The sequence below is a fragment of the Pogoniulus pusillus genome, unplaced genomic scaffold (assembly GCF_015220805.1).
Source record: "Pogoniulus pusillus isolate bPogPus1 unplaced genomic scaffold, bPogPus1.pri scaffold_58_arrow_ctg1, whole genome shotgun sequence".
NCBI classification, from domain to species: domain Eukaryota; kingdom Metazoa; phylum Chordata; class Aves; order Piciformes; family Lybiidae; genus Pogoniulus; species Pogoniulus pusillus.
Genome location: NW_026974711.1, coordinates 697,095 through 724,902, shown reverse-complemented (window position 1 = coordinate 724,902; position 27,808 = coordinate 697,095). Strand labels below are relative to the sequence as shown.

The 27,808-nt window shown below is 62.8% G+C and overlaps 1 protein-coding gene across 2 annotated transcripts in view; it reads right to left on the bottom strand.

Moving 5' to 3' along the window:
• Positions 1-734: 734 nt before the first annotated feature.
• The window catches only part of LRP1 (LDL receptor related protein 1), an 85,864-nt gene continuing 58,790 nt past the window's right edge, over positions 735-27,808 (bottom strand). Inside the window, exons 42-89 of one of the 2 annotated variants that reach the window (XM_064141508.1) lie at positions 26,803-26,992; positions 26,156-26,360; positions 25,523-25,715; positions 24,525-24,650; positions 24,301-24,429; positions 23,233-23,352; positions 22,353-22,466; positions 21,979-22,128; positions 21,602-21,739; positions 20,913-21,029; positions 20,548-20,676; positions 20,122-20,244; positions 19,476-19,616; positions 19,042-19,229; positions 18,417-18,600; positions 18,135-18,220; positions 17,471-17,590; positions 16,874-17,061; positions 16,011-16,216; positions 14,841-15,029; positions 14,516-14,664; positions 14,232-14,325; positions 13,569-13,685; positions 13,357-13,476; positions 12,992-13,114; positions 12,521-12,646; positions 11,687-11,803; positions 9,823-9,929; positions 9,472-9,604; positions 9,136-9,255; positions 8,424-8,546; positions 8,008-8,151; positions 7,796-7,930; positions 7,000-7,119; positions 6,519-6,790; positions 6,243-6,421; positions 5,701-5,807; positions 5,470-5,586; positions 5,056-5,232; positions 4,623-4,763; positions 3,971-4,144; positions 3,724-3,885; positions 3,285-3,459; positions 3,003-3,107; positions 2,736-2,800; positions 2,447-2,534; positions 2,107-2,251; positions 735-1,838 (exon numbers count right to left, since the gene is read on the bottom strand). In XM_064141508.1, the coding sequence (XP_063997578.1) occupies positions 1,698-1,838; positions 2,107-2,251; positions 2,447-2,534; positions 2,736-2,800; positions 3,003-3,107; positions 3,285-3,459; positions 3,724-3,885; positions 3,971-4,144; positions 4,623-4,763; positions 5,056-5,232; positions 5,470-5,586; positions 5,701-5,807; positions 6,243-6,421; positions 6,519-6,790; positions 7,000-7,119; positions 7,796-7,930; positions 8,008-8,151; positions 8,424-8,546; positions 9,136-9,255; positions 9,472-9,604; positions 9,823-9,929; positions 11,687-11,803; positions 12,521-12,646; positions 12,992-13,114; positions 13,357-13,476; positions 13,569-13,685; positions 14,232-14,325; positions 14,516-14,664; positions 14,841-15,029; positions 16,011-16,216; positions 16,874-17,061; positions 17,471-17,590; positions 18,135-18,220; positions 18,417-18,600; positions 19,042-19,229; positions 19,476-19,616; positions 20,122-20,244; positions 20,548-20,676; positions 20,913-21,029; positions 21,602-21,739; positions 21,979-22,128; positions 22,353-22,466; positions 23,233-23,352; positions 24,301-24,429; positions 24,525-24,650; positions 25,523-25,715; positions 26,156-26,360; positions 26,803-26,992 (6,812 nt within the window). In that variant the 3' untranslated portion in view covers positions 735-1,697. The remainder of the gene's footprint in view (positions 1,839-2,106; positions 2,252-2,446; positions 2,535-2,735; positions 2,801-3,002; positions 3,108-3,284; positions 3,460-3,723; positions 3,886-3,970; positions 4,145-4,622; positions 4,764-5,055; positions 5,233-5,469; positions 5,587-5,700; positions 5,808-6,242; positions 6,422-6,518; positions 6,791-6,999; positions 7,120-7,795; positions 7,931-8,007; positions 8,152-8,423; positions 8,547-9,135; positions 9,256-9,471; positions 9,605-9,822; positions 9,930-11,686; positions 11,804-12,520; positions 12,647-12,991; positions 13,115-13,356; positions 13,477-13,568; positions 13,686-14,231; positions 14,326-14,515; positions 14,665-14,840; positions 15,030-16,010; positions 16,217-16,873; positions 17,062-17,470; positions 17,591-18,134; positions 18,221-18,416; positions 18,601-19,041; positions 19,230-19,475; positions 19,617-20,121; positions 20,245-20,547; positions 20,677-20,912; positions 21,030-21,601; positions 21,740-21,978; positions 22,129-22,352; positions 22,467-23,232; positions 23,353-24,300; positions 24,430-24,524; positions 24,651-25,522; positions 25,716-26,155; positions 26,361-26,802; positions 26,993-27,808) is intronic. The other variant, XM_064141509.1, reaches the window with a different exon arrangement.

The window sequence follows — 27,808 nt, the reverse complement described above, 5'->3', positions numbered from 1 at the left end:
GGCTCTGTTCCTATGGACAGCGGCGCCATCTGGTGGCGGCTACCGGGAGTGCGCCCAGTGCCTGGTGCTTAACGCTCAGCGCTCAGTGCCCTGTGGCTGGTACCCAGTGCTCAGTGCCCGGGATGGTACCCACTGCTCAGTGCCCGGTGCCTCCCGGTGTTTCTGCCAGGAAGGGAGGAGCCAGTGCGGCAGCAGCCCCAGGAGGTGCTGCCAGCAGCAGAGAGCTCTCACACACCCGAGTGCCCAAGCATGCATCGCCCAACGTGACCCGTGGGCACTGCCACCCCACAGCACCCCATCACCAGACCCAGTGTACCCAGCTCACCCATCGGGGGGGCTGCTGCACGGCCAACCCTGTGCTTCCCCACCTCAGTGGGATCCTCCTGCCTTCACCTCCCCACCCTGCAACCCAGCACCTCTGGGCTCTGAAGGTGCTACAACCACGACGCCCAGTGATGCCATGCCCAGTTGGTACCAGTGCCTGGCACACCCCTAGCCACCCCCTCAGCACCATCCCTGCCCACCACCTCCATCCAGTCTTTGACCCCCCCTCAGAGCTCCCACAGCCCCAACCCCATCACAGTGACCAAAGTCACACCCCCTCTACACACACCCCCAGCCCCACCACCACCTTGGCAGCCCCAAGAGCTCCAGCAGCACCACAGTGCCCACCCTGCCCTCTCCCCCCCAGCCCCCCCCCCGGCTGGCAGCAGGCAGCAGGCAGCAGCCTGGGCTCAGTTTGTACAAAGTTTATTTATAACAATTTCTGTTGTTCGTGTTTAGTTGTAAAGGAAATCCAGCAAAAGTTATTAAAACGCTTTCCCCCCCCCCCAGTGAAAGCCTGGGGCGCCCCCCCCCGCCCCCGCATGCTCTCCTTTCTCTCTACTACAAAAGCCGGGGGGGGGGGAGGGGAGGGGATTTGTATTCTTCTCCTGTTAAAAAATGTGCATTTTTGGGGGGGGGATGGTGCAAGAGACAAGCCAGGGTGAGGAGCCCACCGGGGACCCTCTGCACCCCGCCAGGGTTGGGGGCAGCAGGGGCTGGGAGGAGGGGGTGGGGGGGGGGGGGGGTGTTGGTTTGTCCTTGTCCCCTGTAACAGTCGGGTAGAGGATAGGGGGTGGGAGAGAGAAGGTCCAGGGTGGGGCTTGCAGAGGCCAAGCTGCAGGGGAAAAGAGAGGGACGTGGGAAGGAGGTGATCTGAGGAGAGGGAGGAGGAAACCCTGGAGAGGGTTCGGGGAGGGGCAAAGCTGAGAACTAGGGGAGTGTTAGCCTCTGCTCTGATGCCCCCTGCCCATGCCCCACGTAGCTGTCACCCCGGTGCTGCCACTGTGGCACCGCCTGGCACGCAGCGTGGCACCGTCCCTGCTTGTCCCGCAGGAGGGTAGGAAAGGGGAGGGTAGGGGCGGGGGGGTGTGGGCAATGTAAAGAGATTTAAAACAAAACCAGAGGCAGGTCTGGCCACGGGAGGTGCCCAGGCTGGGTGCCCAGGCTGGGTGCCAGGGGAATATACAGGTAATAATACTGCTCACATAGAAAAGTAATAATCCTTCATTTGTACATTTATACAGCGGCTCCCGGCTGCCCCCAGCCCTGCCCGCCCGCTGCCACGGCTATCTGTGCCAGGCCTGGGCACGGCTGCCCGCTTGGCCCTTTTTTTTTCTACCCTCCCCACCCCCCCCCTTCCCCAAATCCTGCCCCTATGCCAGGGGATCTGCCAGGTCATCGTCCGCACCCCGCGCCAGCAGCTCCCGCTTCTCGTCCGTGCTGGCCAGCGAGTTGCGGCTGTTGTGGGCACCCATGTAGAGTGTGGCATAGACGGGGTTGGTGAAGTTGGTGGGCTGTGGAGAGTTGGGGTAGTGTATGGGAGGGAGCACGGACACCTCTCTGCCCAGCAGAGAGCTCCCCTGAGGTGCCCCCTGCCCTGTGGTGCCTCGGTGAGCGCCGGGCACCAGCCGCAACCTCCTCGCAGAACAGCAGCGCTGAGCCCCACCGCTGGCACCATCCCTGCCCACCACCTCCACCCAGCCTTTGTCACCCCTCAGAGCACCACCGCAGTGACACCCCCCTGCACAGCCCCTCCACACCAAGGTACCTCCTGCCCCTCACCTTGTCGGGGTCCAGGGCGAAGTCGGCGTCCAGCAGCTCCCCGACGTCGTCGTCAGGCTCCCCCTCGTACATCTTGTAGGTTGGGTTCCCAATCTCCACGTTCATGGCCCCGTTGGTCATGCGCTGGTGCTGGAAGCCCTTGGCACTGTGGAGGGGGTGGTGAGAGGAGGAGTCAGTGCCAGCAACACAGAGTGTAGCCCCCATCCTCCCCCCGCCCATTTGTCCTGCACCACAGAGGGGTGCGGAAGCTCTGCAGGCAGGGTTTGTATCCCAGCTGGCCCAAAACTGGCCCCAAGGTGGCCCAGTCCAGGGGCACCATCACTTCCCCTGCCCCACTCACCCTTTAATCCTCCACTTGTACCAGACAAAAGCCACCACGGAGAGCAGGATGAGCAGCAGCAGGATGGGGATGACGATGGAGGCCGTTCCTGTAGGAGCAGAGGTCTGGTCAGCCTCACCCTTCCTGGGCAGCAGCAAGTCCTGCCCTGCCCCACGGGGAAGGACCTGGCCCCGCTCCATCAAAGGGGGTGCAGCAGCTCAGGAGATTGAGCCTCACAGTGCACCCCCGGGCAGGGCTGTCTGGGGGTACTGTGGGCACTGGGGGTACTGTGGGCACTGGGGGTACGCACGGCTGCTCTGCTGCTCCCCAACGATGAAGTCCTCGCAGCGTGTCCCTGTCAGCCCCACCGGGCACCTGAGGGCACAGGGAGAGCACCAGGGTTAGTGGGGGCATGCAGGGAAGGTGAGGGCAAGGTGGTAGGGGGGACAGACCTGGGGGTCAGGGAGGGTTTGGCACACAGAGTGGGGTCTGTCAGTCAGAGCTGTCTCTGCTTCGTGGGTGAGCAGCCCACCTGCCCCCTCTCCCCTCCCAGCCCTCAGCCCCCAGCCCTGCTTACAGGCACTCGGGCAGCTGCGTCTTGTCGCTGATGGAGCAGGTGCCACCATGCAGGCAGTAGCTGTCACAGGTCAGGCAGCTGGGGGCTATCTTGCCATCTGGGCAGCTGTGGAGCAGAAAGGATCAGGCACAAGTGTACCCTCCAACCTGCCTGTGCCCCTCAGGTTTGTGGCATCTCTCAGCCATGGCTGATCCCCAACAATCCAGCCACAGGTGTTGTCTTGGGTCCTCATGCCCATCACCCCCTCCTTCCTTCCTTGGGTTCCATGTCCCTGGTACCTACATGCAGGAGACTTCTCCACTCTGCTTGTTGATGCTGCACTTGCCCTCCTGGCACCTGGAGCATTTACTGTCCTGGCATTGGGTGCCTTCAAACTGCGGAGGGCAGCGGCACTGCTTGGCACCGCTGGCAGTCATCTGGCAGATGCCATCATTCTCGCAGTAGTCGAAGCACTGCCCTGCAGTAGATGCTGGAGTCAGGGCAGGCAGCCCCACACCAGCCCATTGGACCACTGCCCTACCACAACACCCCAGGTCCTCAGAGATCACCCCTGAGAAGAGGGGGAGCCGAGGGAGCACCACCCGGGAGGGCTACGCAGGAGCCCAACCTCGCAGGCGAGATCTGCGTGGAGCATCCCTCTGGAGAGCCAGGACCTGCGGGGTCCAAACTCTCCGGAGCTGCCCCCAGGAGACCCCAGCAGAGCCCCAGCCCTGGCACTCACGGTACTGGCAGCGGTCGCCGATGAAGCCGGGCGGGCAGCGGCAGCTGGGCTGGTTGCCCTGGTTGACGCTGCAGCTGCCGTTGTGCATGCAGTAGTCGCCGCACACCTGCTGGTTGCAGCGCGGCCCGGTGAAGCCGGTGGGGCAGCGGCAGGTTGGCATGCCTGAGGAGGAGAGCTGTCAGCCTGCTGCCCGCCTGCTGCCCGCCTGCTGCCCGCCCTCTGCGCGGCCCTCGCGGCCCAGGCTCACCCGAGGGGGAGGCGGCGCAGGTGCCCCCGCTCTGGCAGTAGTCCCAGCACTGGTCGATCTGGCACCGGTCGCCGTTGTAGCGCGGCTGGCAGCGGCACTTGGCCTGCTTGCGGGCGTTCAGGAAGCAGCTGCCACCGTTCAGGCAGACCAGGTCACAGGTGTCCGTGGTGGGCACTGGGCGGGGAGGGAGGGTGTGAGAGGGGTCAGGTCAAGTGCCCCTCCTTTGTCCTTCCCCTCCCCCTCTTTTGTCCTTCCCCTCCTTTGTTCTTCCCCTCCTTTGTTCTTCCCCTCCTGTCCTTTCCCTTCCCTTTCTCCTTCCCCTCCTTGTCCTTACCCTTCCCCTGACCCTCCTTCCTCCTTCCCCTTCTCTTTCTCCTTTGTCCTTTGCCTTTCCCTTCCCCTCCTTTGTCTTTCCCCTCCTTTGTCCTTCCCCTTCCCTTTCCCCTTCCCCTCCTTTGTCCTTTCCCTTCCCTTTCCCCTTCCCCTCCTTTGTCCTTCCCTTTCTCCTCCTTTGTCCTTCCCTTTCTCCTCCTTTGTCCTTCCCCCCCTTTGTCCTTTCCCTTCCCTTTCCCCTTCCACTCCTTTGTCCTTCCCCTTCTCCTCCTTTGTCCTTTGCCTTTCCCTTCCCCTCCCCCTCCCCTTTCCCACCTACCGGCAGGGGACAGGGTTGGGGAGGGGACGAGCACGCAGGTGCCGTTGTCCAGGCGCTTGCCGTTGGGGCAGGTGCAGACAGGGCCGCTGGGGCTCAGCAGGCAGAGCCACTCACACTTCTTGCGGTCACAGGGGTTGGTCACTGCCAAGAGGGGACAGTGCAGGGTCACTATGGTCCTCCTGGCCAACATCCCCCCAACAGCTTCAAGACATCCCACAGAGCCCTACAGCTGCCCCGGCCCTGCGCCCAGCTCACCGTGGCACCTGGCCTCCTCCCTACCCACCCCTGCTCTGCCCATCCGGACACCCTCCACTTTGGGCAGAGAAGTTTGGTGGCTTCGAGCTCTGCCAGAGCTCCTCTCACCCTCTGGCACCACACATCAGAGATCAGCGCCTCTCTGCCACCCCAGGAAGGTGCCCAGCCCAGCACACACCCTCTGGCTGCTTGTACTGGTGGTAGAGCACCACGTCGGTGGCATGGTTGAGGCCAGAGGTCAGGTTGGTGACAGCCTTGTGCCCAAACTTGTGGATCTTGAAGATGCGGTTGTTCATGTAGGTGACACCATAGATGTAGTCCTCAAAGATGTCAATGCTGAAGGGGTGGCTCAGCCCTGGGGGAGCAAAGAGGGGACACAGAATTGTCCTGGTTGGAAAAGATCTCTGAGGTCACAGAATCCCAGCATCAGGGAGGGGCTGGAAGGGACCTCTGGAGCTCATCCAAGCCCAACCCTCCTGCACTGGGAAGATCCCATCTGGGACTGCTCCTCCCCAGGCTTAACAGCCCCAGGAAGAGGGTGGAAGTTCAAGAGGATGGAGGACAAGACAGTGAAGGTCAAGAGGGTGCTCACCCTTCTTGTTGTCGATGGCCACCACGGGGTCAGTGCCGTTGAGCCGGATGCTGCCGATGACGGAGAGCTTGGCATCGGCCCAGTACAGCCGCTCGTTGTGGTAGTCCACGGCCAGGCCTGAGGGATAAGCTCACCGTGGTGAGGAACAGGCCCCAGGCTCACCCCAAGCCTCTCCTGACCAAGTGACCAGCAGCAGTCCTAGTCCCACCCCCAGCCCCCACCTCCCTTCACCTGTTGGCCACTGGATGTTGTCCTGCACCAGGGTCTCCCGTAGGGTCCCGTCCATGGCAGCTGTCTCGATCTTGGGGTGGTTGCCCCAGTCTGACCAGTACATAGTCCTGTGGAGCACACAGGGGGGGTCACTCCCATCAGAGAGCAAGAGGGGAAGGACAGGACAGTCCAGCACTGCAGTGTCTGGAGAGGCAGTGAGGGTTGTGGGACCCTGGAACAGGCTGCCCTAGAAGGCTGTGTCTGTCTCCTCCCTGGCAGCGTTCAAGGCCAGGCTGGATGATGCCTTGAGCAGCTTGGGCTGGTGGGAGCTGTCCCTGCCCACAGCAGGGAGTTGGAACTGGCTGATCCTGAGGGTTTCTCCCAACCCAACCCAACCCATTCCATGCGTCCATGTTCTTCTCGCTGTGTGCTAGAGTCACCAATGTGACCCCCCAGCAGCTCAAGCTGCCACGAAGAGCGCTGGTGGCTCCTGGACGGCTCCCACCACAGATGGGCTTGGCAGTGGGAGGAGACCGGCAGAGGGAGGAGCTGCAGCCTCTCACCCTCGCAGGGGATCCACCACGATGGCATGGGGCTCGTCGATCATGCCCGAGATCAGCGTCTTGCGGTTCTCGCCCTTCATCTGCGCCACCTCGATGACGTCGCGCCCCGAGTCCGTCCAGTAGATGTTCCCTGCCACCCAGTCCACGGCGATGCCCCGCGGCATCTTCAGCCCCGAGATCTGCAGAGGGCAGGGAGCAGGCAGGGTGAGGGCAAAGCACAGCAGCAAGCCCGGTCCCACCACCCCTTGCCGGTGGCGCACCCCCCGCAGGACCCACGTTGAGGTGCGTGACGCCGCCGTCGATCTGGCGCCGGTTGCGGTTGGAGGCGGTGGAGGCGCTGGAAGAGGCGGGCAGCTCGCGGAAGGAGATCCTGCCCGTGTGCCAGTTGGTCCAGTAGATGCGGTTGGCCTTGACGTGGATGTCCATGGCGTCGATGCGCACGCTGGCGTCGCCCTGGAAGGCAGGCTCGTGCGCGGCGTTGGGGCTGAACGGGTACATGCTGCGGATCTTGTTGTCGTCCGCGATGTACAGGATCTGGTGCTCCGAGCCTGCGGGGCAGCCGCGGCTGTGGCGAGGGCACGGGCACAGAGCTCTGCCCTGCCCCGGGCGTGGGGGGAGTGCTGGAGCCTGGCAGTCCTTCGGAGTGGGGGACTGGAAGCACCGGCAGAGCCCAGCCCCCACCCGCAGCGGGGAGGAGGAGCAGGGAAGGTGGCGCAGGGATGGACAGAGGGTGCGGAGGCCCCCGGCCGCTGCTCACCTTCCGCCTTGCACATGGTGTCTGTCTTCATGAAGTTCTTGGCGCAGCTGCAGACGTGGGAGCCCTTCGTGTTGTTGCAGAGCTGGGAGCAGGTCCCGAAGCGCAGGCACTCGTTGATGTCTGGGCAGGAGATGGGGGTCAAAGGGGCACCAGGGGGTGTCTCATGCAGGTGGTCCCTCCCTAAGCCACTCAGGGCTCTGAGATCTCGTCTGTCCCCAGCCCTGGTGGCTGCACCCCAAGGACACCACTTCTGACGCCCCAGGCACATCTCACCAGCCTCTGACTGCAAGAAGGATGTTGAGGGGCTGCAGTGGGTCCAAGGAAGGGCAATGAAGCTGGGGAAGGGTCTGGAGAACAGGGCTGGGGAGGAGCAGCTAAGGGAGCTGGGGGTGGTGAGCCTGGAGGAGGCCAAGGAGAGACCTCTTTGCTCTCTGCAGCATCCTGAGAGGAGGCTGGAGCCAGGTGAGGTTGAGATCTCCTGTCCTCAGATATGGGACAAGAGGAAACAGCCTCAGGTTGCCCCAGGGCAGGTTCAGCTTGGCCATGAGGAACAATTTCTGTCATGCAGGAGTGGTCAGACCCTGGTCCAGGTTGCCCAGTGAGGTGCTGGAGTAGCCATCCCTGGAGGTGTTCCATAAACCTGTGGCCACGGCTCTTGGAGCCATGGCAGGCAGTGCTGGGTTGATGGTTGGAGTTGATTTTGAAGCTCTTTTACAACCTTAACGATCCTGTGACTACTAAACCCAATCACAAGCCTGCCTCTGGACCCCTCCAGCAACAGTGGGCACTCCCTCACCTTGGCAGTAGTTCCTGCCTGGCACCTTCTGGAAGCCTCTGCGGCAGCTGCAGTAGGAGTCGGAGCGCGACTGGACGCACTGAGCCTCGTCCCCACACATGGTGCTGTTGGTGACGCAGTCGTAGGACTTGTGGTCTGGGGTGGGATCAGTTGTCAGCACCAGAGCCCTCTGCTGCCCCCCAGCACCCTCTCTGCCCAGCCCTGGCACCCACCGTGGGAGCAGGACTCCTCGTCAGAGCCATCCCCGCAGTCATCGAAGAAGTTGCAGCGCAGGTTGGCGCTGATGCACTGCTGGTTGTGGCACAGGAACTCGTTCTTGTCCTGGCTGCAGCTCCTGGGCTTGGCCGTGGGGGACTCTGCAGGAGCACAGGCAGAGGCTGTGATGTGCCAGGCCCCGCAGCATGCAGCACGGAAGGGACCTCTGGAGTACACCCCAGTCCAACCCCACCCTGCTCCAGCAGGCTACCCACAGCAGGTCACCACGACCAGGGTGGGGGTTGGAAGCTCTGCACAGAAGGACGACCCCACAACCTCCCTGGGCAGCCTGCTCCAGACCCCCTCCTCCCTTCCCTCCTAGCCCCCCCTCTCCCCCACCCTGCGACGCTGGGCACTGGTGCCCGCCGCTCACCGCAGTCCCTCTCGTCGGTGCCGTCGCCGCAGTTGTCGACGCCGTCGCACTGGCGCCCGATCCAGAGGCAGACGCGGTCGTTCTTGCAGCGGAACGGTCTGTTGGGGGGACACTGGAATTTCACTGCACCGGCAAACAGAAACAAACGGTGGCGGTGAAAGGAGACGCCGCAGCCAGGCGGTCACACGTGTCGCGAGTTGCTGCGCGGCCTCTGCCTGCCCTCCTTGGCCCGGGGGCGTCCCCAGCCCTGCAGGGCGAGCGGCTCCGGGAGGCTGAACAAAGAGATTGAAGCAAAGAAAAATCGCCCCGGGGCGGGGGGAACCTGCTGCGGGAGGGTCCTCACCCAGCCCCTCACACCCAGGCTCCGCTCCCCGCCTCCTGCCTCTGCCTGGTTCAGTCTCTGCCACTCCTCTAGAGCCACCTCCTGGCCCCTGCCTGGCTCAGACTCCGCCGCTCCTCCAGGGTCACCTCCTGGCCCCTGCCCGGCTCAGTCTCTGCCACTTCACCCTCTCAACCAAAGCCACCTCCTGTCCCCTCGGCCCCATCCGCCACCCCCACCCATCTCAAGGGGATGTTCGGAGCTGCCAGAGGTGCCAGCTCCCTCTCTCCGGGTGCCTGCAGCAATGCCCACACTGCGGGACTGTCACCCGTGCCCAGTGTGCGGCTGCTCGGGGCAGAGGGGTGCCAGGGGACGCCGCCCGGCGTCACTCACAGCACTCCTCGGGGTTCTCGTCGGAGTTGTCCCCGCAGTCGTCCTCCCCATCGCACTTCCAGGCCAGGGGCTTGCAGAGGGTATTGTTGCACTGGAACTCGTCCAGGGGACAGGTGCGCACTGCCAGGGCACCGACACGCGTCACACACTGCCCCCGGGCTGCCACAGTGCCACCCCTCGCCGGACACCCACTGCCAGTCCAGCTGGGGCCGGGGTGGGGGGAGGAGCTCAGAACTCTGCCTGTGCCCTAGGGCCATGCACAGGGAAACCCCAGCAGGGGCAGCAGGGCGTGGGGTGGCGAAGAGGAGCGCAGGGGAGCTCCAGGGCTGCCCTCACCCCCGGTGCCGCAGTTCTCTTCATCTGTGCCATCCATGCAGTCGGCGTCGGCATCGCAGCGCCAGCGCATGGGGATGCAGTGCCCATTCTTGCACTGGAACTGGTCAAACTCGCAGCGTGGAGTGCAGTCTTTCTGCGGGAGCAGGGCAGGGCACCACGCTCAGCAGGGACAATGCCAGCTGTGGCAACCTCCTGTCCCAGCACAGCACCCAGCACCCAGTTCTCAGCCCCTGCTTGGTGGTGGCAGAGCACCGTGGGCAGAGCGGGTCCCGCAGGTGGGCAGGGTGGAGGTGGTGGCAGGGTGCTCCTGGCAGGGTGGAGGTGGTGGCAGGGTGCCCCTGCCCTCAGTACCTCATCAGAGCCATCGGCACAGTCGTGGTCGCCGTCGCACTTCCACCTGCCGGCAATGCAGCGCCCATTGGCACAGGAGAACTCACTCTCAGAGCAGGGCCGGGGTGCTGGGGACACAGACACAGGGTGCCCCTGAGCCTGGGCTGCCAGGGCACCAGGCCTCCTTGGCCAGCAGCTGGAGGAGCAGGGGGCACAGGTGACACAGACACACGTCCAGTGGCACTGGGGACAAGGAAGGTGCAAGCAGAGCCAGGGGAGCTGCCAGAGAGGGGCACATCTGATACCACCTCCAGGTTTTGGGGAGGTGTGGGGGGTACTGCAGCCATAGACTCACTCCTGGCAGCTTCCACATCATCATCCACCGAAGGCTGCCCCACAGCTCCCCACAGCCCCAGCAGCAGGAGGAAAAGGGCCTGACTAGTTCTGGCAGAGTCATCCCCTTGTCCCCTCCTTAGAGGGCATGGGGACAGACTCTTCACAGCTCAGTGCCCCTGCTGAACTTGCACTGGGTGGCACAGACTGTGCCAAATCCATCTGCAGGAGAATGGCACACGGTGTGGCCACCCACCTGGGATGGCTCTGGGGACCCTTTCCCTGAAGCACAGGACAAGCTGGGGCCAGCAGCCACTCTGGGCACATGGCAAGAGCCAAGAGGGCTGCTGGGGAAGAGAGGGGCAGGGGGGATCCAGCTGGAGCAGGAAGGGTCAAAGGAGGGACAGCCTCTGGAGCAGAGAAGGAGCCATGCATGGGCCCTGGTAGTGAAGGCTGCAGGATCAGACTCTCCCTGCCTGCAGCTCCAGTGGAGGCAGAGATGCTGGCGCTGGTGCTCAGCTTGTCCAGTCCTGAGCCCTTCTGCCCTCACCTACAAGTTTTTTGTCTTGGGTTATTGTTCAGAGACTGCAGAGGGAATCAAAAGATGTTGGCAGGAACCTACCTCTGAGCGCCCCAGAACGACAGTGTGGAAATGGAGAAAAACATAAGATGAGGTGAAATGGCACCAGGTGACCCCCACCACTGAGAGCACAGAACAGACACCAAACTGCACCCTGAGAACAGCTGCCAAGCAGACAGGAGGGACCCGGGGGTGGGCACTGAGGGTGGGAAGAGGATCTGGCTCTACCCAGGCTCCTGCAGCAGGCAGCAGATCCTGGTGCTGGCCCATAGGCACCTTGGCTCCCTCCCGAGGGACAGGCCTTGAGCAGCCTGCACTGCTGGGAGGTGCCCCTGTCTATGGCAGGGGGATGGAGCTGGATGATCTTTCAGCTCCCTTCCAGCCCCAACCAGCTGGCAGCAGAGCCCCAGGAACCACCTCTGGTCATGGTCCTCTGCTGCCCAGCAGGGCAGGTGCTGGCATATCTCTTAGGAGAGGTAAGTCATGAAGAGGCAGAAACTCCAGCACCTGCCCACAGCCTCTGGGCACCGGGCACTGTCCCACAGGCTGGCCTAGGTCCAAGGAGTTCCACAGCTCCCGTCCCAAAAGTTCCATCTGTCCCCACCACCTTCCCAGGCCAAAGCACAGGCTGCTGCCTGCCAGGCTGCCCAGCGCCCAGGGCTGATGGTCCGAAGCAAAGCTGCTGCACCGTGGGTGGATGAGGCACTCAGGAGCCCCACAGGTCACCTCTCCCCTTCACCTATCCCCCCTGGGGCTCTCCTAGCCCTGGCTGTGGCACCACTCTAGCCAGACCCCAGCACCAGACTCGTTCTGGCTAGGCAGCAGAAGCTGCTCCTGCAGCTGCCCAGCTGCCAGCGCCAGGCTGCTCCAGGAGCACTGGCAGAAGGGCTGGTGGGCCTCGACGTGCTGCACTGCAGGGCTGGCAGCCCTGGCAGCAGGGCTGGCAGCAGTGGGGGCAGGTGGCACACGTACTGCAGCTCTCCTCGTCAGAGTTGTCACCGCAGTCGTTGTCGTAGTCGCACTGCCAGCGCCCTGGCACGCAGCGGTTGTTCTTGCAGCGGAACTGGTAGGGCTCACAGGTTCGCTCATCTGGGGGGGCAGACAGGGCCAGGAGTCACCCTGGGGACAGGGCTGGGTGGCCAGGGTGGGGTTGGGTCACTGCTTGGACTTGGGGATCTCGGAAGTCTTCTCCAGCATTCGAGATTCCAAGGCTCTCAGCACAAGGGGAGGGATGGGCACAGTGCCCAGCAGGGTGCTCTAGTCGCAGCTAAAGCTTTCCTAGCTCTGGCACACTGGAGGGGACAGCCACAGCCAAGGCAGCCTGACCCTAGGGAAGGCCAATCAGCTCCTGAGGGGAATCAAGAAGTGTGGCCAGCAGGTCTAGGGAGGTTCTTATCCCTCTCTAAACTGCCCTGGTGAGGCCTCATCTGGAATACTGTGGCCAGTTCTGGGTTCTCCAGTTAAAGAAGGGCAGGGAACTGCTTGAGAGGGAACAGCAAAGGGCTGTGGAGGGCACTGGGACATCTCTGTCATCAGAAGTTCCATCTAAACGTGCAGAGGTAACAGAAGGGTGCTGGAGGCCTGGAGCAGACTGCCCAGAGAGGTGCTGGAATCTGCTTCTCTGGGAAGCTTCCAACCCCATCTGGATGTGTTCCTGTGTGCCCTGCCCTGGGTGACTCTGCTCTGGATGGGGCGGGAGGTTGGACTGGACGATGTCCAGAGGTCCCTTCCAACCCCACCATGCTGTGATTTAGGGACTGAGGGGCACAAGCTGCCCTCTGAGCTGCTCTGCCAGCCCCTGCTCACCACACTCCTCCTTGGGCTCGTCGGAGCCGTCGCCGCAGTCGTCCTCTCCGTCGCACTTCCAGCGCGCAGGGATGCACCTGCCTGAGTCCTTGCAGCGGAACTCGTCCACCCCGCAGGTCATTTGGGCTGGGGGGGGAGCAAGATGACAGCATGAGAGGGACATGGAGCTGCTGGAAAGGGTTCAGAAGGGGCCAGGAAGATGATCAGAGGCTGGAAAAGTTCCTCTGTGGGGCCAGGCTGGGAGTGTTGGAACTGTTCAGCCTGAAGAAGGCTAGAGAGACCTCAGAGCAGCTTCCAGTGCCTGGAGAGGCTGCAGGAGAGCTGGAGTGGGACTTGGGACAAGGGCTGGGAGTGCCAGGATGAGGGCTTTGGGAGCAGCTGGATTGAGCTGAGACATTAGGAGGAAGCTCTACCCCATGAGGGTGGTGAACCCTCTAGGACACCCCCCCCCCAGCTCCCAGGGGTCCTCACTGCAGTTGGCAGGTTCGTCAGAGCCATCCACGCAGTCGTTGTCCCTGTCGCAGACCCAGACGCGGGGGATGCAGCGCTTGGTGATGGCACACTGGAACTGGTTGGGGGCACAGGTCACCTCCGCTGCAGCAGTGAGGAGCAGAGTCAGCCAGAGGCACTGGGGGGAGGGTCTGCCACACCCTGACACTATACCAGCGATGCCCCCTCCCTGGAGGTGCTCAAAGCCAGGCTGGATGAGGCTTTGAGCAGCCTGGGATGATGAGAGGTGTCCTTGCCCATGGCAGGGGGTCAGCACTGGATGATTCTTAAGGCCCCTTCCAACCCAAGCCCTTCCAGGAGTCCCTGAGCCCCCACCCCCTACTCACGACAGTCCTTCTCGTCCTCCCCATCCCCGCAGTTGTCCTGCCCGTTGCAGCGGAAGATGCCAGGGATGCAGCGGTTGGTGTTGGTGCATTTGAACTGGCTGGGCAGGCAGACGTGGATGTCTGGGCAGGGAGAGGGAAAGCTGCCATGGAGCACCTCAGCTGCAGCCCTGCTGGGCTTTGAGGGCCCTAAGAGGGGGAGGAGGAGAACCTACCACAGTTGGCTTCATCCGAGTTGTCCTGGCAGTCGTTGTCTCCGTCGCAGATGAAGGCTGGGTTGGTGCAGATGCCAGTGGAGCACTGGAACTGCCCTGGTCTGCATTTGAACTCAGCTGTGGAGGTGAGGTAGAGAGGGGAAAATGTTTGCTCTGGGGGGACAAACCTCAGCAAGGACCCAGCCCTGGGCTCTGGCACGGTGAAGGGGCAACTGCTCCAAGGGCAGCAGGTGGCTGTTTTCCTCTACAGGGTAATGCCCTCCGCAGGGACAGTGACTTCTCCTGCTTCTCTGAGCCCTGGTAAGGGGGTAACCCTCCTGGTAAGGGGGTAACAGGCTCCTCTCTGCCAGAGCTGAGCAGGGAGCAGCAGGGCTGTCCTGGGGCCAGGCTGTCCCAGAGCTGGGCTGTCCTGGAGCAGGGCTAATCCTGGGGCCAGGCTGTCCCAGAGCTGGGCTGTCCTGGAGCAGGGCTAATCCTGGGGCCAGGCTGTCCCAGAGCTGGGCTGTCCTGGAGCAGGGCTAATCCTGGGGCCAGGCTGTCCCAGAGCCAGGCTATGCCAGAGCTGGGCTGTCCCAGAACCAGGCTACCTCAGGACCCAAGCAGCAGCAGGACATTGGGCACTGGCTGCAGGGGCAGTGCCAGAAGCCCTCCCGGGACACTCACGGCAGTCCTCGGGCTCGTCGGAGCGGTCCCCGCAGTCGTCCTCGGTGTCGCATTTCCACCAGAAAGGGATGCATTTGTCGTTCCTGCAGACGAACTGGGGACAGGAGGCAGCTGCTGAGGGCTGCCCCAGGATGGGGACAACCCCAGCATGCCCCAGGCCCCTGCAGCCTGCATCTGCTGGGATGCGCCACAGAGCAGGGCACTGCCTGCTCCTGGAGGAGGCTACAACACACCAGCACCCACCAGCACCCACCAGCACCCAGAAGGCAGGGGCAGGCTGTTACCTGGCTGGCTGTGCAGTTGGAGACACAGGTCTTGCCATCACTGCCCAGGTAGAAGTTGGTGGGACAGGCACATTTGTGTCCCCCGCCCGGTGACAGCAGGCAGAGGTTGCTGCAGCCTCCATTGTTGGTCTTGCAGGGGTGGTTAGGAACTGGGGAGAGTAGGAGACAATCCTGGGTCACACCGAGGGCAGGAGACCCTCGTGGACCACCAGCTGCAGGAGCCTTCTCACCACCGCCTGCTGCTGCCCCTGCCCAGCCCAGTGCCCCTTCCCACGCAGTGCCCAGCCCTGCCGCACTGCCCCTGCCGCAGCTGCCCGGTGCTGACCGTCGGGCTGGCGGTGGGGGTGGTAGATGTGGATGTCCATGGGGCGGTGCAGGGTGCTGATCAGCAGGGTCTTGTTGGCCCCCGTGGTCTTGTGGGCCCGGTTGATGGATTTGGTCTCCCAGTCTGTCCAGTAGATGTAATCCTCGAACAGGGTGAGGGCGAAGATGTGGGGGATGTCCTGGCTCAGCACTGCGGAGGGCAGAGGGCAGCTGAGTCAGGGCTGTCCTGGGCACTCATCTTACACTCTGCAGGGACCAAACCCCTGCCCTGGGCATCCATCTCACACTCTGCAGGGACCAAACCCCTGCCCTGGGCACCCATCCCACAGCTCTGCAGAGACCAAACCCCTGCCCTGGGCACCCATCTCACAGCTCTGCAGAGACCAAACCCCTGCCCTGGGCACCCATCCCACAGCTCTGCAGAGACCAAACCCCTGCCCTGGGCACCCATCCCACAGCTCTGCAGGGACCAAACCCCTGCCCTGGGCACCCATCTCACAGCTCTGCAGAGACCAAACCCCTGCCCTGGGCACCCATCTCACGGTTCTGCAGGGACCAAACCCCTGCCCTGGGCACCCATCCCACAGCTCTGCAGGGACCAAACCCCTGCCCTGGGCACCCATCTCACAGCTCTGCAGGGACCAAACCCCTGCCCTGGGCACCCATCCCACAGCTCTGCAGGGACCAAACCCCTGCCCTGTACCAGAGCAGCTGCTGCAGCTGAGGACCACTCCTAGCAGCCCTGGCTCCTGCTCCTGCCTGGAAAACAGGGCTGGGGAGAGGCAGCTGAGGGAGCTGTGGGTGTTGAGGCTGGAGAAGAACCAGTTGGGCACTGGGCTCTTCTGCAAGGAACAAGGGACAGGACAAGAGGAAACAGCCTCGGATTGCCCCAGAGCAGGTTCAGGTCAGCTATGAGGAACAATTTCTGTCCTGCCAGGGCGGTTAGGCCCTGGTACAGGCTGCCCAGCAAGGTGGTGAACTCCCCATCCCTGGAGGTCTTCCATAAAACCCGTGGCCATGGCACTTGTGGCCACGTTTGGGTGGGCACGGTGGGGCTGGGTTGACGTTGAACTGGATGACCTGGGAGGGCTTTCCCAACTCGACCCAACCCATTCCACGACTGCACGACCAAAGCAGAGCACAGGGCCCCTGGGCACCGTGGGGCACTCACCCGTGTGCCGGTTGGAGCCGTCCAGGCTGGCAAACTCGATGTAGTCCTCGCGGGCGTCGGCCCAGTAGATGCGGCTGTTGATGTAGTCCAGCGTGAGGCCGTTGGGCCAAGTGATCTTGGTGTCCACGATGACGCTGCGGTTGCTGCCGTCCATCCCGATCTTGCCTATCAGCGAGTGGTCCCCCCAGTCCGTCCAGTACAGGTAACTGGGGGCAGGAGAGCAGAGAGAGTTTGGGTCTGGCCCAGGACCCGGCGGTGGCCACGCTCTGCTGGCTGTGGCTAAGCTCAGGCTCGCAGGTGCAGGGCAGGGAGAGGCAGAGGAACATCACAGAGGTGAGCAAGGACCAGCTCCTGGCTCTGACCCTTCTCACAGCCTCATCCCTTCTCCCAGCCCCCTCTATTCTCCCAGCCTCATCCCATCTCCCAGCCTCATCCCATCTCCCAGCCCCACTCCATCTCCCAGCCCCCTCTATTCTCCCAGCCTCATCCCATCTCCCAGCCCCACTCCATCTCCCTGCCCCCTCCCTTCTCCCAGCCTCATCCCTTCTCCCAGCCCCCTCCCTTCTCCCTGCCCCCTCCCTTCTCCCAGCCCCATTCCATCTCCCAGCCCCCTCTCTTCTCCCAGCCTCATCCCATCTCACTGCCCCCTCCCTTCTCCCAGCCCCTCCCTTCTCCCAGCCCCATCCCTTCCCCCATCCTCATCTCACCTCCCATCCTCATCCCTTCTCCCAGCCTCATCCCATCTCTCATCCTCATCCCATTTCCCAGCCTCATCTCATCTCCCAGCCCACTCCCTTCTCGCATCCAAACCCCTGACAAGCCAGAGGCCACCAGCCCACCCCTGCAGGTGCCCAGGCCCTCACCCATGCTGCACATCCACCACCAGTGCCCGGGGCTCGCGCAGGCCGGAGTTGACCAGCACGGTGCGGTAGGCACCGTTCAGCTTGGACACTTCGATGGTGTCCCTGCCCTTGTCACACCAGTACAGGTTGCCCCCAACCCAGTCCACTGCCAGCCCATCAGGGTTGCTGAGCCCAGTGCGGTGCAGAACCTGTTGCCAGAGAATAAGAGATGCTGAGGCTGGACAGGGAGCAGCCAGGGCTGCCCTGGTGCCCCAGAGATGACAACAGCCTCCCCCCACCCAGCATCGTCTCTGCAGGTCATCAGAGAACAGCTTGGGTTGAAAGGGACCTCAGAGACCACCAATTGCAACCCCCCTGCCCAGTCTCCTTCTCCTTGCCCACTGCTCCTGGGCACCATGCAGCCCACCTCTGCCCAGGATGCTGCTGCAAAACATCCCCAGAACAACCTCAACGGCAGCCCCGCAGCAGGGCCTGTGCCCTCTTCCCTGGTGGCCCTAGTGACGCTCAGGGCCCCTTCAGGCAGCCTCTGAGCTGGAGGTGAGGTGCAGCCCAGCTGCCCAAGCAGAGGGCACCCAGGGGGGCTTCCTCAGTGCCCACCTGGACGTTGCTGCCGTTGATGTGCATGCGCCGGATCATGCTGCCCTGCGTGGTGACGTCTGTCCAGTAGATCATCTGCTCGCGGTAGTCGAAGTCCAGCGCCACGGCGTTGTTCAGCCCCTGCAGGGACAGCTCACAGCTCAGCAGCCAACGGCCCCGAGCCCTGCCCACACTCACCCAGGACCTCCTGCACCCCTCAGACAGAGCTGCACCTGAAGCCAAGAGCTTGAGCTGCTCTCCCACCCCCAGGCCCCCTCTCCAGCCCCAATAAAGTGACCTTCTTGTGGCCTTCCAGGATCTGAAAGGGGCCTACAGAAAAGCTGGGGAGGGACTTTTGAGGCTGTCAGGGAGTGACAGGAGTGGGGGGAATGGAGTGAAGTTGAAGATGGGTAGGTTCAGACTGGAGGTGAGGAGGAAGTTCTGCACCATGAGAGTGGTGAGAGCCTGGCATGGGTTGCCCAGGGAGGTGGTTGAGGGCCTGTGCCTGGAGGTGTTTAGGGCCAGGCTGGATGAGGCTGTGGGCAGCCTGCTCTGGGGTAGGGTGTCCCTGGCCATGGCAGCGGGGTTGGAACTGGATGAGATCCTCGTGGTGCCTTCCAGCCCTGACTGATTCTACGATTCTAAAGCCCCACCCCACGGGGCTGATGTCCCCTGCTGCTCCCACCTGCTTGAGCAGGGTGTAGTTGGAACCATCCAGGTTGAGCTTCCTCAGGTAGTAGCGGTTGGCAAAGATGAGGAAGGGCTCTTCACCTGCACAGGGAAGCAGCAGAGCTGTGAGGAAGCTGGGATGTGGGCAGATCCCCTGCCCCACTGCACCCCAGATCTTCCCCCGGAGTCAGGGGCAGCCACTTTGACTTGCAGAGCTCTATGACCGACTCCGAGTCTGGCAGCCCCTGGCGGCTGCCAGGAGCTGCTCCCTGCCCCCTGCAGCCGCCCTGGCTCTCACCCGTGACAGCTTTGCAGCTGGTGGGGTTGTCAGGCCTGAGCCTGTAGCCCTCGACGCAGAGGCATTTGTAGCTCCCCAGGGTGTTGATGCAGCGCTGGCTGCAGGGGTAGGTGGTGGAGCACTCATCGATGTCCACGCAGGTCCTGCCGTCGTCCTTCAGCCGGAACCCGGCGCGGCAGCGGCACTGCGGGAGGCAACCAGGAGCTGTTAGTGACAGCCAGGAGCTGCAGCCTGGGACGTGACAGGAATCTCCACGGGATGGGCTCGGGCTCAGCTGTGGACAGCTTGGAGAAGCTTAGGTGTGAGGGTGCTGGAGGCTTGGAGCAGGCTGCCCAGAAAGGTTGTGGAGCCTGCTTCTCTGGAGAGCTTCCAACCCCCCCATGCCATTGTGACCCTGGGCAAGCTGGGAGAGCATTCCTCGTGGAATCCCAGACTGGTTGGGGTTGGAAGCCAAATCCCTGCAGCCAGCAAGGACATCCTCAACTACAGCAGGCTGAGCAAAGCCTTCAGCAGCCTGACCTGGGATGGCTCTAGGGATGTGGCAGCTCACCAGCGTCTCGCCACCCTCAACATCCCAAATTCCTTCCTTAGATCCAGTCTGAGATCGAAGCCTGCAGGTCCCTACCTTGTAGCCTATCTTGAGGTCTTCACACTCCTGGGAGCAGCCACTCAGCTTCTTGTTGAGGCACTCATTGATGAAGCAGTTGAGCTCGTCTGAGCCATCCCCACAGTCGTTGTTGTTGTCACAGAGCAGAGCCTCTGGGATGCACTTTCCGGACTTGCAGAGGAAGAAGGAGTCGTTGCACTTGTTCTCTGGAGAGGAGAGAAAGAGGGAGAGGGAGAGGGAGAAGGGAAGAGGAAATGAAAGGAGAAAAGGAAAGGGAAAGGGGAAGGGAAAGGGAATAGGAAAGGGGAAGGAAGGAAGGGGAAAGGGAGGGGAAAGGAAATTAAAGGAAGGGGAAAAGGAAGGGGGAAAGGAAGGGGAAAAGGAGAGATGTGGTGGTGGTGAGCGTGGGGTGGGTGAGACAGTGCCACCCCCCAGCCTGGCCCCGGGGGTACCTGGGCTGCTGCAGTGAGGGTTCTTGGGCTTCTCATCCGAGTGGTCGTGGCAGTCAAAGTCACCGTCGCACTCCCACTGCCGGTTGCTGAGGCAGCGGCCGTTGGCGCAGCGGAACTCGTTGGGGCCACAGGTTGGGTACTCTGCAGGAGGGGCTGGCTCAGAGGGGGCTGGCTCAGAGGGCAGGGCCCACCCTCGGGAGCCAAGTGGGGGGCATCAGGGCACCACGGGCCTGTGGCACAGGTGCCCAAATGCAGCTGCAGGCTGCACTGCAGTGCCAGCAGGGTGGCAGATGGGTTTGGGTGTCTGCAGAATGACTTTCTGGATGCCCTGTGGTTGGCAGAGCAGCTCTCCTGTGGCACTCCAGCATTGACCCCCTTCCTGTTCCTTCTCCTGGTTCCCCCTCACCCTTCTCTCCTATCAAATCCCTTCTGGACCACAGGACTGTGGAACCACAGGACCACAGAACCACACTGGTGCCAAGGCTGGAGGAGACCTTTTGGATCGAGTCCAACCACTCGCCTGGAGCTCACAATGCCACAATCATGGACAACCTTTCGGGATCCCATCCCCCAACCCAGGGAGCCCAGATGCTGTGCCAGAGGAGGTGCCTTGGCTGTGCTCTCTGACCCCAGGGACAGCACCCACCACACTCGGGGGACTCGTCGGAGCCATCGCCGCAGTCGTCGTCGTGGTCGCAGACGAAGTGCTTGGGGATGCACTGGCGGTTGCGGCACAGGAACTCGCGCTCGTCGCAGGTGTTGTTGTACACTGCAGGCAGTCAGCTCCATCAGCCCTGGCACCCCCAGCCTGCACCCCGGGGATGCTGAGGGAGCAGGGAGTCCCACCTCCTCACCCCCACCCAGCTCCCAGGTCTGTGAACAGCACCCAGGCACTGTAGCGACAACAGCATGGGGCTGGTTGGAAGAAGCCTTAAAGGTCGTTGAGCTTCAATGGGCAGGGACACCTCCTGCACCAGCTTGCTCAAGGCCCCATCCAGCCTGGCCTTGAGCATCTCCAGGCTCGGAGCTCTGTTGCCCCTCAGCCCCTGTGCCCCAGCCCTGGGGGACTCACAGCAGCCAGCAGCCAGGGTCTCATCGGCTCCATCGGCGCAGTCCTTGTCCCCATCGCAGAGCCAGCGCTCGGGCACGCAGACGTGGCTGCCCGGGCAGTGGAAGGAGCCCGCGCTGCAAGTGGTCAGCTCTGGGCAGGGCAGAGGCAGGACAGAGGGCACTCAGCCATCCCCCCTGCTGCAGAGCCGGGCTGAGTGTCCTCCCCATGTCTGAAGGGAAGCCCAGGAACCCAGGGGAAGAGTGAGTACAGCAAGGGTGGGAGGATGGACAGAGGGCAGGAGGGCACCGAGATGGGGCTGGAGCACACAGAGATGGGCGAGCAGCAGGGCAAGGCAGGGCAGGGCAGGGCAGGGCAGGGGCACTCACGGCAGCGACTGTCCTCGTCCGAGCCATCGCCGCAGTCGTCGGCGCCGTCGCACACCCACAGCTTGTTGATGCAGCGGTGATTGTTGCACTCGAACTGCACCGGGTAGCAGAACTTGTCTGGGGGAGCAGGAGAGGACAGGTCAGGGCTTGGCTGGTGCCAGGATGTCAGGGGAAGGACACAGCAGCAGAGCACAGGGGCTGTGGCTCAGAATCCCAGCACAGGAGGGTGGGGGCCTGGCAGGGACCTCTGGAGCCCACCCAGTCCAACCCCACCCTGCTCCAGCTGGGCACCCAGCAGCTTGCAGCTTGCCCAGGGCCACCATGGCCAGGGGCAGTTGGAAGCTCTCCAGAGGACACTCCACAAACTCTCTGGGCAGCCTGCTCCAGGCTCTGATCCCTCCTTAAGTTCAAGTGAAAACCTCAGGTCCTGCTCAGCCCCAGCTGTCCCCTGGAGTCCCTCACTGCCCCCCCAGCTGTCCCCCAGGTCCTTCACTGCCCCCCAGCTGTCCCCCGGGTCCCTCCTCTGTCTCACCCTGCTACTCATTGCCCTGGGTCCCTCACTGCCCCTCCAGCTATCCCCCAGGTCCCTCACTGCCCCCCAGCTGCCCCCGGGTCCCTCACTGCCCCCCCAGCTGCCCCCGGGTCCCTCACTGCCCCCCCAGCTGCCCCCGGGTCCCTCACTGTCCCACCCTGCCGCTCACTGCACTGGGTCTCATCTTCGCCGTTCTCGCAGTCAGGTTCCTTGTCGCAGGTCCAGGTCGTGGGGATGCACCTCCCACTCGGGCAGGCAAAGTAGTTGGCAGGACACTTGGGCTTCCTTCCCCCTGCTGTGGGAAGGGAACAGCAGTAAGGAGGGTGGCACAGACAGGCCCTGCCTCCTCCCAACCCAGAGATCCCCCCCCTAGAAAGCTTCTGTGACCCCACAGCCCCCTCCACGGTAGAGCAGTGCAGGCAAAAGACAACAGCTCCTGTGAGCAGCACACAGCCCCAAGGCACGTGGTGGTGCTGGGCTGGCAGCTGGACTCGGTGCCAGGGCTGTGCCACTCACCAGGGCTGTGCCACTCACCGGGGCAGTTGCGCTCGTCTGAGAAGTCCCCACAGTCGTTGGCACCGTCGCAGACCCAGCTGGGAGCGTAGCAGAGCGAGGTGGACTCGCAGGGCTGGAAGCTCAACCTCTTCACCCCCAGCTGGAAGTAGCTGCTGCAGTCAGTGGCAGCTGCAAGGAAGCAGAGCAGGAGCCCAGGCTGAGGGGTACTGCTCACCCAATGGCACAGCACCCATGGCCTGGCACAGCCCTCGCCCCGCTGCCCACCCCTTGGCAGCACCGGGGGCACTCTGTCCACCAGCATCCCGAGCTGCTGGGACCAGTTAAACGCTTGTGAGGGGCGGTGGGTGTCGAGGTGCCATGCTGGCACCAGGCAGTGCTGCGGGCACACTCACTGCAGTTCATCTCATCCGAGGCATCCTGGCAGTCGATGACCTGGTTGCAGCGGCTGGCATTCCCGATGCAGCTCCCATCCCGGCAGCGGAACTCGCTGGGGGCACAGCTGGTCTCTGCAAGAACCCCCAGCAGGGGTCAGGCTGGGCCGGGAGGTCTCAGTCCGTGCCCTGTGGCCCCGCTCCTGTGGTGCCCAGCACCGCCTGATCCCTTCCCCCAGGGAATGTTGGCTCCTCCCCAGCTCAACTCTTCTGTCCCGGGAATCTCCTGAATGGTCACTATCAGACCTGGATGGGCTCAGGGAAGCTTCTGGATGGTCAGTACTGGACCTGGACAGGCTCAAGGAAGCTCCTGGTTGGTCACTACCAGACCTGGATGAGCTCAGGGAACTTCCTGCATAGTCACTACCAGACCTGGATGGGCTCAGGGAAGCTTCTGGTTGGTCACTACCAGACCTGGATGGGCTCAGGGAAGCTCCTGGAGGGTCAGTACCAGACCTGGATGAGCTCAGGGAACCTCCTGCATAGTCACTACTAGACCTGGACGGGCTCCGGGAAGCTCCTGACCTTCCCCAGCAGCTCTGAAGCAAGCAGGTAGGCTCCTGCAGCCCTCTGGGGGTGCTGTGCCATGGTGACACTGCCCCTTGGCATCATCCTGTGCCCCTGCTGGGTGCCAAAGCCTCTCAGGAGGCTCTGGGTCTAGGACTTCTTCCTCCCAGCTGCCGTGGAGCTTCCTTCCAAGAGCTTGGTGGCACAAGGGTCAGCCCTTGGCTCTGCTCTGCTCCTGTCAAGCTAAAAGTGACTCTCCCAGAGCTGCTGTGCCCGTGCCCGTGCCCGTGCCCGGCAGGCTGGCTGGTGGCCAGCAGCGGCTCCGGGGGCTTACTGTTGCAGGGCACTTCGTCAGAGTTGTCCCCGCAGTCGTCGGCGCCGTTGCACCAGAGGCGGCTCGGGATGCAGCGCCCGTTCATGCAGTGCAGGAAGCCTCGGCGGCACCGGCGGCTGCCTGCGCGGGGGCGGGGGGAGGGGAGGAGGAGGAGGAGGAGAGAAGAAGGACAAGAGAAGGAGGACAGAAAGAGGAGGAGGACAGGAAAAGGAGAAGGAGGAGGACAGGTGGATGAAGGAGGACAGGAGAAGGAGGACAGGAGGAGCAGGGCAGCAAAAGGAGGACAGGAGGAGGACAGGTGGATGAAGAAGAGGAAGACAGAAGTAGGACAGGAGAAAGAGGACAGAAGGAGGAGGAAGAGGAGGAAGAGGACAGGAGAAAGAGGAAAAGAAGGACAGGAGGAGCAAATGGGCAACAGGAAAAAGAGGAGGAAGAGTAGGACAGGAGAAAGAGGACAGAAGGAGGAGAAAGAGGAGGAGGAGGACAGTAGAAAGACGAAGAGAAAGACAGGAGGAAGTGGGAGACAGGAAAAAGAGGAGGAAGAGGAGGACAGTAGAAAGAAGAAAAGGAGGACAGGGGGAGTAGGACAAAAAGGAGGAAGAGGAGGTGAGCACAAGGGTTGGGTTGGAAGCTCCAGATCTCAGCTCTTCAGGGGCCTCCCCGGGCAGGCTGCTCCGTGGTGTGGTGGCCACGGTGTGAGGCCAAGCAGAGCCCTCCCCCAGCACAGTCCCTTCCCGGGGCTGCTGGCAGTGGCAGCTGCAGCTGGGGCAGCTCAGGATGTTCTCACTCTCCAGCCTGCTCCTAAAGCCAGGGGAGATCCACAGCTCTTAAACCCCAGCTGGCAAGGCACAGCACCATGGAACGGGTTGGCAGGGACCCCTCCCACCAGCCCAGGTTGCTCCAGACCTCATCCAGCCTGGCCTGAAACACCTCCAGGGAGGGGACACCCTGGGCAAGGGAAGGACAGCAGGAGACACCCAGGAGCCCTGTCTGTGGCTGGGGGGGAGCAGAGAGCTGGGGCAGGGTGCTGGGGGCGTTTGAGCAAAGCAGCAGCAGGAGGAACCTTACTGCAGTAGGTTTGCTTCTCGTCAGACTTGTCCTTGCAGTGCACGACGCCGTCGCAGGTCTGGCTGAAGTCGATGCAGTCTCCATTGCCACACTCGAACTCGTCGTGAAGCCTGCAGCTGGAATTCAAGGCTGGGGAGGGCAGCAGGAGCGTCAGCTCGGCCAGGAGGAGCCCAACCTCCCCTCCCCACCCCCAGCAGCTCCCACTTCCAGCTCCCCATCTCCACCTTTGCAGGTCAAGTCCTCCTGCAGGACCCTCTCCCCGCGGCAGGAGCAGTTGACGTGGCCCTTGGGCGTCAGCAGGCAGAGGTCCTGGCAGCCACCGTTGTTCACCCTGCATGCGGACAGCTCACCTGGGAGGGGCAGAGAGCAGTCACCACAGGGGCACTGCCAGCTGTCACACAACCACGGAATGGTTGGAAGGGACCTCAGAGCTCATCTCCTCCAACCTCCTGCCATGGGCAGGGACACCTCTCAGCTGTCACGCAACAGGTTGGAAGGGACCTCAGAGCTCAGCTCCTCCAACCTCCTGCCATGGGCAGGGACACCTCTCAGCTAGACCTGGCTGCTCGAGGCCTCATCCAGCCTGGCCTTGTCCTCTGCTGGGGGGAGGAACTTTGGGTCTCCCCCCAGGCTCTTCAGATGGGGTTCCAGGGAATGCTGGAGTTGGGAGCACTCAGCTGCCCCAGGTCTCCTCAGGAAGAGCACAAAAGGGGTAAATTGTCTCCTTCCTCAGCCTGCCCAGGGTCTGCAAACAGCCAGACCTTGGTATGAGGGTCCCAGAATGGCACTGACAGGCCAGGAAGGGTGGTGGGAAGGGCTGAAGATGGCCAAGGTCACTGCTATGAGGCTGAAAAGGTCAGGTGCTGGGTCCTGCACTTGGGTCCTCCCTAGCATTAGATGAGCAGAGACAGCCTCAGGCTGCCCCAGGACAGGTTCAGGTTGGCCATGAGGAACAATTTCTGTCCTGCCAGAGTGGTCAGGCCCTGGACCAGGCTGCCCAGGAAGGCGGTGGAGTGCCCATCCCTGGAGGGGTTCAAGGAACCCGGGGCCACAGCCATGGCACTCAGGGACAGGGTCTGGTGACCGTGGTGGTGCTGGGCTGCAGGGTGGACCTTAGAGCCTGTCTCTGTCTCTCAGGGCTGAAGGAGCAGCACTGCCGGGCAGGGGCAGAGCTGTGGCAGGAGTGCAGGGCAGGAGGTGGGGCACAGGGAGGGGTCCTTACAGCTGTCGGTGTCGTTGGCCACGGCGATGATGCCCATGGGCTGCTGGGGGATGTCGACGCGCAGCAGCTTCATGTCGGTGCCCACGTACTTGTTGGCACGCTGCACGGCACGGCGCACCCAGTCCGTCCAGAAGATGTAATCCCCATAGACTGCCAGCCCAAAGGGGTGCACAGGCTCCGACTTCAGGATCACCTGAAGGACACAGGGACCACGAGCGTGGTGCAGCCTGGCAGTGGGCACTCAGCACCACCCCGGCTGCAAGCCCAGCGAGGAGTTTCTCAGTGGAGGAAGATGGGCCCAGGCTTGTGTCAGTGGTGCCCAGGGACAGGACAAGGGGCAGTGGGCACAAACTGGAATGTCAGGAGGAACTGAACCTGCTGGAGCGTGGGACAGGCTGCCCAGAGGGGTGGACAAGTCTCCATCCCTGGAGTCATTCCAAACCCACCAGGACTCCGTCCTGGGCAGCCTTCTCTGGGTGCCCCTGCTCTGGCAGGTGGGTTGGACTGGGTGATGTCCAGAGATCCACTGGGTGATTCCATACCCATGTGCCCAACTCCCTGCACACCACAGGGGCTCTGCTTTCCTCTGGCACCCCCCTCCCTGCCGTGGCCCTGGCACAGCCCTGGACTCACGTGGCGCTGGGAGCCGTCGTACTCGCAGCGCTCGATCTTGTCCAGGGTGGCATCAGAGAAGTAAATCTTCTCAGCCCTGTGGTCGATGGCCAGGCCGTTGGGGGTCCGGATGTCCTGGTCAATGATGATGAGCACGTTGGCACCAGAAAGGGTGGCACGCATGATGCTTGGGTGCTGCTCATTCCAGTTGGTCCAGAACATCAAGCTGGAAAGGGAAAAGGCATTTGGTGGTTTGGTAGCCACCCACAGGCTGGGTCAGGGCATCTCTCTGCTGCTGTAGGGCTTCCAGGGAGAGGTGAGACCCTCCAGAAGGGCTGAACGAGCCAGCTGGCAAATGTGGTACCCTGTGGTACCCTGGGTGGGTAAGTGGGCACCCTGGGTGATGAACTCCAGGTGGGATGGAGTTTCTGTGCTGATGGGCTGGTGGTGCTGGGTCAATGCTTGGACTTGATGCCCTCAGAGGTCCTTCCCAACTGAAACCATTCTATGGTGCTGTGAAGCGGCTGGATTGGGGCTCCCCCTCCCTGGGGGCCTCTGCTGGGGACCTGTGCCCCCCACACACTGCAGGGCGGGGGCTCTGCCTGGGCGCTGGCCTTGGCACCAGGTGGAGCCACGGATGGGAGATTGGACCATCAGTACCAACTCACTTATGGCACTCGTCCAGCACGAAGGCACGGGGGTGGTCATCCCCTGACATGGTGATCACAGTCTCCCTCTCGAAGGCCCCCACGCGGCTCTGGTCCACGGTGTGCCGGGTGATGGTGGAGGTGGTGTAGCTGGTCCAGTAGAGCGTGTCCCAGCCACGGTGGTAGGCCAGGCCCTCCACCGAGCCCACGTCTGCAGGCCAGGAGAGCAGAGGGTCACATCCAGCCCCATCCTCCTGGCCAGGCTGCCTGCCCCACCTCAACCAGCCAGAGCTACCCAGGGAAGTGGTGGAGTCACCACCCCTAGAGGTGTTCAGAAACCATGGGGATGTGGCCCTTGTGTACATGGTTTAGTGGGCATGGAGGTGCTGGGTTGAGGGTTGGACCTGATGGCCTTAGAGGAGTTTGCAAGCTCAATGACTCTGGAAAAGCCTTTGGGGAAGGGGGAAAGGAAGGGGATGGGAGGGGAGGGGAAGGGAAGGGAAGGGAAGGGAAGGAGAAGGGAAGGAGAAGGGGAAGGGGAGGGCAAAGGGAGGGAAAGAGGAGGGAAAGAGGAGGGAAAGGGGAGGGGAAGGGGAAGGAGAAGGGGAAGGGAAGTGGAAGGGGAAGGAGAAGCGGAAGGGGAGGAGAGGGAAGGGGAGGAGAAGGGGAAAGGGAGGGGAAGGGAAAGGGGAAGAAGAGGGGAGGGGAAGGGGAGGAGAGTTGAGAGGAGGGGAGGGGAGGGAAGGGAAAGAGAAGGGGAAGGAGAAGGAGAAGGGGAAGGGGAGGGGAAGGGGAGGGCAAAGGGAGGGCAAGAGGAGGGAAAGAGGAGGAAAAGGAGAGGGGAAGGGGAAGGGAAGAGGAGGGGAAGGGGAAGGGGAGGGGAAGGGGAAGGAGAAGGGGAAGGGAAGGGGAAGGGGAAGAGGAAGGGGAGGAGAGGAAAGAGGAGGAGAAGGGGAAAGGGAGGGGAAGGGACAGGGGAAGAAGAGGGGAGGGGAAGGGGAGGGGAGTTGAGGGGAGGGGAGGGACT